Source organism: Austrofundulus limnaeus, unplaced genomic scaffold (assembly GCF_001266775.1).
Source record: "Austrofundulus limnaeus strain Quisiro unplaced genomic scaffold, Austrofundulus_limnaeus-1.0 Scaffold103, whole genome shotgun sequence".
In the NCBI taxonomy this organism is placed as follows: Eukaryota; Metazoa; Chordata; class Actinopteri; order Cyprinodontiformes; family Rivulidae; genus Austrofundulus; species Austrofundulus limnaeus.
Genome location: NW_013952505.1, coordinates 359807 through 370846, shown reverse-complemented (window position 1 = coordinate 370846; position 11040 = coordinate 359807). Strand labels below are relative to the sequence as shown.

Genomic DNA, 11040 nt, shown 5'->3' with positions numbered 1-11040 from the left:
GCTGAAAGAGAAACTACGATGTCCTTAAAGCCGCGGGTGGTGGATTTTGACGAGACATGGAACAAGTTACTGACCACAATCAAGGCTGTTGTGATGCTCGACTATGTGGAAAGAGCCACGTGGAATGATAGATTCTCGTATCCTCTATCACCTAGTTTAACACTTTAAATATTAGGGTTACGAAAGAGCGTAGCTGTCAAATTCATTGAATTTAAATGTATCCATAGGTACTTGTAAGAACAGGAAAATTGAGATACCATGAAGAGCTGGTAGGCCAGGCAATAAGTATTAGATGAACAGTTACTTAGACATGGAATATTAAGGATGGAATGCATTTCAAAATGTTTGCATTTAAATACCATTTTTTTATTTATGTGTATTAATTGTGTTTATCCTTAATGTTGACACTAGTGATATTTATGCATTGTGTGTTGCGTACCCCGAGCCTTTGGGGGAAAGATTATACACAGAGACCAAAATATTTCTTGAGAATCATGTCAGACAGTTGTATAAGGTAAGCAGTCACTACAAAAAATATTTWATGCATTTCATTTGTGCTGCTGTTTATAACGCCTGTTGTGTGTTTTTTGTATTCCAGAAAGTTCTTGAATCTGAGGAGAAGGTTTTAGTGATGTACCACATGTACTGGGAGGAGTACAGCAAAGGTGCTGACTACATGGACTGCTTGTACAGGTAACACTGAGGCTTTTTGTATCYTTGATATACCGATTTTTGTTCAAGGTTCATTACTACTTTCCTTTAGCTTATTTATTACCACCATCTTTACGTTTTATAATGGTGTGTTGCTGTGTTACACTATTTTATGCAGATGAGTTTAAGTTAAGTAACCAGCATATTAAATCTGTCAGTTTCAGATTGTCAACAAATGTCTGTGGTCTGTAAGMTTGGGCGGTTAGACATATTTATTGATGATAGGCTGAGCCCTTCAACGATTGGTTTTCGTTTTTTGGCCGATGAATTAGTTCTTGATTAATAAAATGTATGTTTGAAGCCAAAAGGTGCAACCCACAGAAAAAAAAAAACTATAATGCTGTTTTTAACAGTACACACAGACTCCTTCCAGCTGCAAGCAAAGCCATTTTCCTTCTAACGCGCCTCGAAGTGCATCGCTGATTTATTTACTCAAACTTATAACAGAAAGATAGAATGGCAGAGCCTATGTTCAGAAAATACATTTATTTAAACAAGAACCACAATGGTGGGGAGGGAAACATAGACTTTTTTTTTTAACGCCAGTACAACCGTATTTACAGGCTGTTCCAGTGTTTGTCTGTCTTGCAGACTCGGCTAAGTATGAAATGACAAATTCAAAATTAAACAAAAGCTAAACTATAAAAACAATTACCTATGTGCTCTTCCATATAAAAAAATAAAAGGAAATGTTTGTGGCTGTTTTGTCTCCTAAGCAGTTTGGCACATACAAATTACATGAATGAATAATCCAAAAACTATATCCCAATAAAGAATCAAAACTAGAAGAAGAGAACAAATTATTCCTTTCAGATAAACCATTATTTGACAAGAAAACAGTCTTGTTTACCTTATCGGGTTTTAGAAGTGTGTGCAAGTGGTAAAAAATATTACTAGCAGTGCCAGAAACGTGTTTCCAAGGTGTACTTGTTCCACAAAAAAGTCCAAATGTCACCTGCATGAATATGTCACCCATTATCAAATCATATCACCCAACCTTAGTGGTCTTTTGAGTGTAGTTTGCGTCAAAAATTTCATGAACAACTTTTAAGGGATGATATGACCTCAATGCTTGACTTTGACCAGTTTAATTGTGTGCAGCGGCCCTTGAAACAGCAGCATGATAATACTATTATTTTATTAAATTCTTTTTTTTCTGTCCAAATATCCTTTAAAAAGGGCGAGGCCCCAACCAGCATGTGACGTGTCCTAATTCAATACAAATCGCTACACCTTGGAAGATCTTTCAGATCTATTTTTGCATGCACTTCCTGCCAGATTACCAGGGCATGCATAAATTCATGTAAAGAAGAAAGTCCACCCGCTTTGAAGTTCAGAGTTTTACATATCCGCACATAATAAAAATGACKCGCTCTTTATCAGGTTCCAAAACTATTTAAGGCGAACTGCAGCTGCATAGTAACAAACAGTTCTACTCTCTGAATCGACTGTTTTCTTTATTGTTCTCCTTTAGTGGCATTAAACACAAGCTGTCATTTTAGCTGGCTTTTATAACTTCATGAGTTGTTTTTGGCTTGTCAAACTGAGCAAACATTTGTGGCGCAGCTGTAAAAACGSCGTGCAGTTTAGGTGGAACTGAATCAGACAACACAGATCAGCGTGACAGCCTGGAAGTTACACTGTTCCTTGCTTGATCTTCTTGTGAAATACAAGAGTTGCTGAATCACAGATGATGCATTTCAGCATCAGCAAATCTATTACAGGAACTGGTGGTTTTACAAAATCCTCCTTTAAATGATACTTGGTACAGTATTATTTATTGGAGTTTAAAATATTTCCTGGGAAATCTACTTTACACGAATTCTGCTTTTTATGCCTGTAATTGTTATTTTTCTCCTTAAAACAATATTACTGTTTGCTTGTTGTTTGTTATGCAGATAGACGCCACGATACACCAATATTTAGATGTTTTTTAACCCGTAATGTTCTTCATCTTTCGGCTGTTCCCTCTTCAGTGTCACCACTCTGTCCTCACTATAACTGCATCCATGTATCTCCTCTTTGTCTTTTTCCTGATTGTTACATCCCTTATACCCTACTACAAATATACCTACTGTCCCTCCTCAGGACCGTTTCAAACCGTCTCAGTCTGGTCTCTAACCTTTATCTGCCAGTTCCACCTGTGCTGTACCTCCGATGATCTCGTTCCTAATCTTATCCAGTCTTGTCAGTCTCAAGGAGAACCTCAACATCTTCAGCTCTGACACTTCCAGTTCTATCTCCTGTCTTTGTCAAGGCCTTTTTATGCAAACAATACAACTTTTTTTTTGTCAGAGAATTCCCAACTAAAATATTATTATGTCAATAGAATATTCCCACTTAATGTTGTACTAATGGGATAAAAATATTTTAGTTGGGAAATATTTGACTAAATAAAAATCTTACAATGTGAACATTCCTAAAATCGTAGATCTGAAACATAAATGCACTCTTTCAATGTGCGTTATTTACTTTATGCCAATTATTCTAAATTTTTAGTTCCAGTTACGAGTCTGTAAGTGATCATTAAAAATGGTTGTACTTACAAGTTCTTGCGTGCGTACTTGGTAAGTAAAGATAGTTTTACTATTAATTGTCCTAGAATGTTGGATAATTATAGTTATAGGTCTTGTCACTGAATCTTCACAATCTTAACTCGGTTAAATGAACAGTTCAGATATTTTTGATCAAGAACGGACAACTGATGTGCTAAAATCTTAACTCATCTCCTTTACTGTACAGGTATCTCAACACACAGTTCATCAAGAAGAACAAGCTAACAGAAGCCGACCTGCAGTATGGCTACGGAGGAGTGGACATGAATGAGCCGCTCATGGAYATCGGAGAAGTACTCTAATTATTATTATTTTTTTAATAAACGGTTTCCTCTACATTCATAAATAGTTTTACCACTACTAAAAATATAGTATTCACAGAATGAGGTTAACATCATTCAAGTCTCTGGTCTAGATTTCCTTTCTACCCCATCCCAACAGAAAAAACCCCTTCAAGTTTCTGTTTACGCTGTGGTAATGATGTGGTTTTCATTTGTCTTTGCAGTTGGCYTTGGATATGTGGAGAAAGCTGATGATCGAACCCCTCCAGGCCGTTCTCATCCGGATGTTGCTGAATGAAATCAAAAAGTAGGCTTTTCTCACACAGCAGGTTCTAAAAACGATCTCTTTTGAGGTCCACCACTTGTGGTCAGAACTATGGGAACATATTTCTAATCTCTTCTTAAGGAGAATAAAATATTTAACAAACTGTTCAGTGCAACATTTAGTGTGGGTTAAACATGTGTTCAAACTCCTTTGTCTCTACCACCTCCAGCAACTATAGTGCTTTTAGTGTGAGTATTGAGTTAAAAACAAAAAGCCTGGTCTTATTTACAAGAGAAACCTTCCCATGACATCACCTGTCAGGAGGCTTGTTTTTATCAGGAGTATTGAACCTGTTCTGGCTTGCAGTGATCGGTGCGGCGAGAACCCCAACCAGAAGGTAATCCATGGGGTCATCAACTCTTTTGTTCATGTTGAACAGTACAAGAAGAAGTTTCCACTAAAGGTGAGACAACAATAAGAATCACCCAGTTACACAACGTACAATAGACCTGCTAAAAACTGTTTGTTTGTTTGTTTTTTCTAAACTTTGTGTTACAGTTTTATCAAGAAATCTTTGAAGGGCCTTTTCTGATAAAAACAGGAGAGTATTACAAACAGGAAGCCTCCAATCTTCTGCAGGAATCTAACTGCTCACAGTATATGGAGAAGGTAAGAGATGGTCTCATCCAATATGGCTAAACGTTTCTGGGTCACTGTTGCTTTCTCTTTCGTTTCCGTGGTCCGCGACAAAGTCGAAGGACTTCAAACGAACCGAACCGGGTCGTCTTTTCGCAGGTTTTGGCGCGGTTGAAAGACGAAGAGGTCCGATGTCGGAAGTACCTGCACCCCAGCTCTTACTCCAAAGTCATTCATGAATGCCAGCAGAGGATGGTGGCAGATCATCTGCAGTTCTTGCACGGGGAGTGCCAGAGCATTATTCGACAGGAGAAGAGAGACGGTCAGTCCACTTTGCTCCCTAATGAGCTCATTATGCTCGCTCCTAATATGTGCTGGGAGTGTTTGCATACCACAGCCACGTTGCAGAGAAGCTGATAATTCTATTTCTGTTGTTTTTGTCCAGACATGGCCAACATGTATACCTTGTTGCGAGCTGTGTCCAGTGGGTTGCCTCACATGATTCAGGAGCTGCAGGCCCACATTAACAACGAGGGCATCAGAGGCACCAGTAACCTCTCTCAGGAAAACGTCAGTGATCTAACTGTGTGTGGGTGTGGTGAGAAATGTGTAGACACCTGTCACAACTGTCTCTGTCTCTTCTCGTCCTACCCTGCAGATGCCAACTCTGTTTGTGGAATCAGTTCTGGAAGTTCACAGCAAATTTGTTCAGCTCATTAACACAGTTCTAAATGGAGATCAGCACTTTATGAGTGCTCTCGATAAGGTACTGCAGCCTCATTCTTCCGACATTCGTCCATTTTCTTTCCTTTTCGGGTCACAGGGGCGGGGCTGGTGCCTATCTCCAGTGGGGTACACCCCAGACAGTTCTCAAGTTTAGTTTAGTTTAGTTTATTAATTTCTGTAAAAACAACAACATAAATTCAACAACAAACAAAATTACAAATCATAAATTGAATGAAAGGTAGCAGAAGAAGAAAAAATCTTATTATATCTGCCCCTTTTTCTCAAATAAATAAAATCAAAAATAAAGTACAGTTTAAAAAAAGAACAACAATTCATACATTTACATATTTCTCCAGCAAATTAACCTTTATCATTCTCTTAAATATACACATTGATCTGGCATTTTTAATGTCATCTTCCAGATTATTCCATAATTTAATTCCCTGGACTGAAGTACTCCATTCCTTTAAACTGGTTCTAACTTTAGGTCTCACAAACATTTCTATCCCCTTGAGATTATAACAACTCTCTCTTTTAATAAAGTGTAGTTTGAAGATAATGTATTTTTATGAGCCCTATACATAACTGATAAAATACCACAATTATCCAAATCATAGAATTTCAATAATTTTAACTGATGGAACATTTGATGGGTGATAATAATGCTCTTTTTTGTAAAATAAAAATAGGATTTGTTGTTGTTTTMCATGKTTTTCCCCAAACATCAARACAGTAGATRAAGWGTGGAACAATTATTYCATTATAWAATATAAACAGACCTTTATCATTAAATTAATCCTTTACTTTGTACAAAACTGCAATAGATTTTGCTATTTTTTTTCTTAAATGATTTATAGGAGGTCTCCATGTCAGTTTCTCATCAATGATGACACCCAAAAACTTCACCTCACTGACTCCACAGACGTTCATCACAGAGCTGAAAACATTCAGATTAAATAAAATCAACAGTGTGTTTATTGGTCTTTGCTCATAAAAAATTTTTAACTGCAAAATTGCATTTAAATAAGCACCAAAGTTGCTATAAGCTGTCTAATGTCTAAAGTTCTTTTCTGAGTGAGCTCAGTTTGTTTTCTCTCTCAGGCTTTGACGTCTGTAGTGAACTTCAGGGAGCCCAAGTCCATCTGCAAAGCCCCTGAACTTGTGAGTACCCACACAATATGATCACGCAGATGTTTGGTGTTACACACACGCTGTCCTGACCATCTCCTTCCCCGCCTGGTGTCTCCGTCCAGCTGGCAAAATACTGTGACAATCTGTTGAAAAAATCTGCAAAGGGAATGACAGAAAATGAGGTGGAGGATAAGCTGACCAGCTTCATCACAGTGTTTAAGTACATAGATGATAAGGACATCTTTCAAAAGGTACTCAAACAACTTCTTATTCTAGAATACACAAATAACCCCATCTTTATTTTCTTTTTAAAGTAGCATCTTGTCCCAGTCTTTCTTCTGAGTGTGGTTTGGATCTTAAAATAGTTCAAAAAGTAGAGCTTTTGTGTCTGTTTATAGTATCTGTTGTCCTAAAATACTCATTTTCTGTTTTTGTAGTTTTATGCCAGAATGTTAGCAAAGCGGTTAATACACGGTTTATCATTGTCAATGGATTCAGAAGAAGCCATGATCAACAAACTAAAGGTAAATAAATTTATCTATATATGCCTGAAAAATGAAGCATGTTTACTTTTAAAAAGGTATGATTCAATTCCAAACTTTTACATCAGTCTTTTACATTGACAGTACGTTTTTATGTTGCTCATCACACTCTCCCTTTAATTCTACAGCAAGCTTGTGGCTATGAGTTCACCAGCAAACTTCACAGAATGTACACAGACATGAGTGTGAGCGCTGACCTCAACAACAAGTTCAACAATTTCATCAAGACACAGGAGACGGTGGTGGACCTGGGAATCAGTTTCCAGATCTATGTGTTACAGGTCTGTGAGGAGGACTCAGACCAGTAGAAACAACACTGGGGGAAAGTTCTCTTGGGAACTTGTGGTCTTGTAGTCGCCACTTGTGTTACTGTTGAAAAGAGGGGTTAATATGTTGGGTATTTTCTGCTTAGTTCTGAAAAGTTTCTCTCACTTTCAGTGTGACGTTATGTTTTCTGTCATTTTGCAGGCCGGAGCTTGGCCTTTAACACATGTCCCTTCGTGCACCTTTGCCATCCCTCAAGAGCTAGAAAAGAGTGTGCAGATGGTGAGGAAAACACTTTGATCTGTAAGAAAGTGATTCTGATTGGACCACTTTGTGAGTTAACACCTTTTTTCTCCTTTTTTTTTTCAGTTTGAGAGGTTTTATAATCAGCACTTCAGTGGGAGAAAGTTGACTTGGCTGCACTTTCTCTGCACAGGTAACAAATACTGATACTGATGAATATAATAAGCAGCTGTATTCAACAGAGACCGGGACAGAAGAGCAATTAGTACATCGTTTTGCAAGGCATCATTAAATGATTATATCTTTTTTTTCACACTAATGAGATCATTTTTTTCTTTGGTARTGTATATTTTTGGCACATATCTGGTTGTACTTGTGTGTGTAGTTTTGTGCTATTTCAACAATTTCTAGATCAAAACTTTCAGCTCTCTCAGGACATTCTGGCTATGACTTTTGGTATTTCACCAATTTATACTTTTTGAGATATTTAGCCTTTCCTGAATTTTTTTTCTCTAGAGCTGTCTTCAACATAAATCGTTACTGTACTTTTTATCCTATGTTCTGGTCTAACTTTTTTTTTAATCTATTGTTTTTGTTTTTTTAACTTTTTTGTGCTAAAATCAGATTCCGTCGGCTTCAATTTTTTTATTTTAGCCTTTTTTCTCCTTTTTTAGCCGTTTTTAGCTATCATCCTGACAATTGCTAACTTTTGTGCTTCTTTCTGCCAGTTAAAGGTTTTTGTGATTCTTTCAGTTACTTTCTGCTAATTTCAGCTGTTTTGTGTTTTTAGCRACCTTTCAACAAATTTTAGCTAATTTCAGCTTTTTACAACTTAATTAAGCAGATGTGCTTTTTCTGTTTCTTTGTGCTAATTTCAGCTCTTTCAGCTACACTTTATTTTTTAACAATTTTAGGCTAGTTTAAGCTTTTTTAGCTATTTGAAAACAATATGCTAGTACTTGTTTTATTTTTTTCTTTGGTCGTCCAATAATTCTTATTTCCCCGTCTGTCAATTTTAATGTGTTTCATCTACTTTTACCTTCTTTTGGGTAACTAGCTCTTTTCAGATGTTTTTTGCCCTTGCTATATTTCTACTGACTTTTCATGTTTTACCAGTTGTCAGCTGCTCACATTTAACTCTCGTTAAAAGTTTTGCTATTAAACCTTTTCAGTTTCTTCAGCAGCTTTCAGCWYAAATGTTTAAGCATTAAGCATTCACACTGCATTTTCACAGGAATTTCTCTAATTTGACTTCATTTGAGTTCTGAAGAGAAAAGTTTACAATGTGTTTCTTCCATTTAATGCAAATTCTCAGACAATTCTCCTCMATTTTAGATTCATTTTAGTGCTTTTTATTTGATTATTCACACAGAAAATTATAGTTTTTTTTCCTGAGATATTTATGTTTTCCAACACTGGTTTGCAGAGAAGTGTGTTCATCTTTCTTTCTTCACACAGGTGAGGTAAAGATGAACTACCTGTCCAAGCCTTATGTTGCCATGGTGACTACGTATCAGATGGCTGTGCTGCTAGCCTTCAACAACAGCCAGACAGTGACATACAAGGAGCTGCAGGACGGCACCCAGATGAACGAGAAGGAGCTACAGAAAACCATCAAGTCCCTGCTGGACGTCAAGATGCTCAACCACGATTCACAAAAAGTGAGCTTTTGTAGGAAGCATGAATTAGTTTCTGTTGTGAGGTTACATTTACAGCACGTTTATAAAAAGTAATGCTCATTGTTTCGTCTCTTCGCTCACAGGAGGAAATTGAAACAGAGTCAACGTTTTCACTAAATATGAATTTTACTAGTAAAAGAACAAAGTTCAAGATAACTACGTCGATGCAGAAAGACACCCCACAGGTCAGACTGCAAATATCTGCATTCGACAGCTTCTTTTCACGCTCTGCTCTCAGCCTAATCCCAATGTCTGTGTGGAGTTTAGGAGATGGAGCAGACGAGGAGCGCGGTAGACGAGGACCGAAAAATGTATTTACAAGCTGCTATAGTGAGAATCATGAAGGCTCGCAAAGTGCTGCGACACAACGCCCTCATCCAGGAGGTGAGCAGAAACGGTTCAAGACTTTTTGTCGTTCCACTTGTGACGTAACGTGGACGTACACGTCACTCCGAGACCCAAGAGGTTTTTTGTTTTGTTTTGTTTTGTCTCGTTACTGAGGTTCATGTCAGAAAGATTTAGTTGAAAGGAAAGAATAATACGAAGGATAATTTGTGTAATGAAGGGATTTAAAAGAAAGTTGGCAGTAAAAAGTTATGCCTCAAGCATAAAATGTATTTGCTAGATCCTTAAAGTAACATATCAGGTGAAGAGGAACATACAGTAAAAGGAACAGGTGTGTGCATCAGTCCAGTGATGTGTTTGAATTGTAAATTCCCTGGAGGTGAGGTAAGAGTTTTGTTAGAGGAGGCTGTTCAGAATGACGGTCTAATCCTTTGGGATCATGTTGGAGCAGATCTGCAGCGAAAGCTTCGCTCTTTTTCAGCTGACAAACACAACATGCATGCCCCGCACCTGCACACTTTATTGAGTCCATTTACATTGTTAGATTGGTTTTAAAGTTCACGTAGGAAAGGAATACTCAAGTTGTGCCTGGTGTCTTACAAATGTGCTTTTTAGTTGGACAAAATGGAGAATATTTTGTATTTTTGGCACAAATATGACCCTTTCTAATCAACTAAAAAACGTTATTGATCATGTGTTCGCCAGCAGAGCGCTAAAAGGAAAAAAATATCTGGAGATGGGTAAAAAAAATACACGAAATTTACGAATAGATGGATTTATTACAAATAAAAGTCAAACATTCGTCACATAAGAACAGTGTTCAATAAACAGTGTATACAACAGCAGCCCAGTAAATAAATAACATGTTTTGTTGAATAAAACAGTCATTACAGGCCACTTACATTTAAAATAAACACTATGTATACAGTATTGTGACCAGGAGTTTGATAAAAGCGTTGATTACTGCTGTTCATAATGTCAGTCTCTGAGTCAGAACCACCTGAATTTTTTCACAGATGTTACAGTTTTCTTTGTCTTTTTTCAACATTAGTGAGCAAATTATTTTAAAGAAAGCTGAGTAACTCATGCAAACAGCAACAATTACTTGAAATTTTGGTTGCTTGAATTCTGAATTCTGACTTGAATACTTTCTGACAGAAGTCCCATTGGAACAGGGTGTTCCAGTTTAAATGTATAAATTGTTTGTTGTACATGCAGACCTTCTGATCACAGTTGTACTGTACTTCCCAGTACAACTGAGATACAGCAAAAGTAGCTGCAAGAATTCAACAAAATGGAGATTTTACAAACGAATTTCACTGCCTGCTGGCTACTTTTTTTTTWAATTTACAGTTATTTATCCAGGCAAATCTCATTGAGATCTCAGATCTCTTTTTCAAAGGCAGCCTGGGCATGAAGGCAACCTGTTGTACATGTTTTTGGGGGTGGGGGAAACCAGAGTACCCAGAGAAAACCCACGCAAGCACAAAGAGAACATCTAAACTCCACACAGAAAGACCCCAGGTCCGAACCGGGGATCAAACCCAGGACCTTCTTGCTGTGAGGCGTCTGTGCTAACCACTGAGCCTTCCTGCTGCGTGCTTTTGAACCCTGTGTACCTCCACCTAGTGGTGATATGCCTTCATTTTGGAGGTAAAATAA

The 11040-nt window shown here is 37.5% G+C and overlaps 1 protein-coding gene across 1 annotated transcript; it reads left to right on the top strand.

The window, feature by feature from the left end:
• cul2 (cullin 2) lies at positions 1-9417 on the top strand (the record flags this gene model as incomplete). The annotated part of the gene is given in 19 exon segments (XM_014013531.1): positions 1-137; positions 412-514; positions 599-693; positions 3454-3559; positions 3772-3854; positions 4179-4275; positions 4371-4481; positions 4608-4770; positions 4894-5018; positions 5107-5214; positions 6276-6335; positions 6428-6556; positions 6743-6829; positions 6976-7128; positions 7316-7393; positions 7481-7547; positions 8813-9015; positions 9117-9218; positions 9301-9417. Coding segments are annotated over 19 exon segments (2124 nt in total), but the record flags the coding sequence as incomplete, so codon positions are not given.
• Between the last annotated feature and the right edge of the window lie 1623 nt (positions 9418-11040).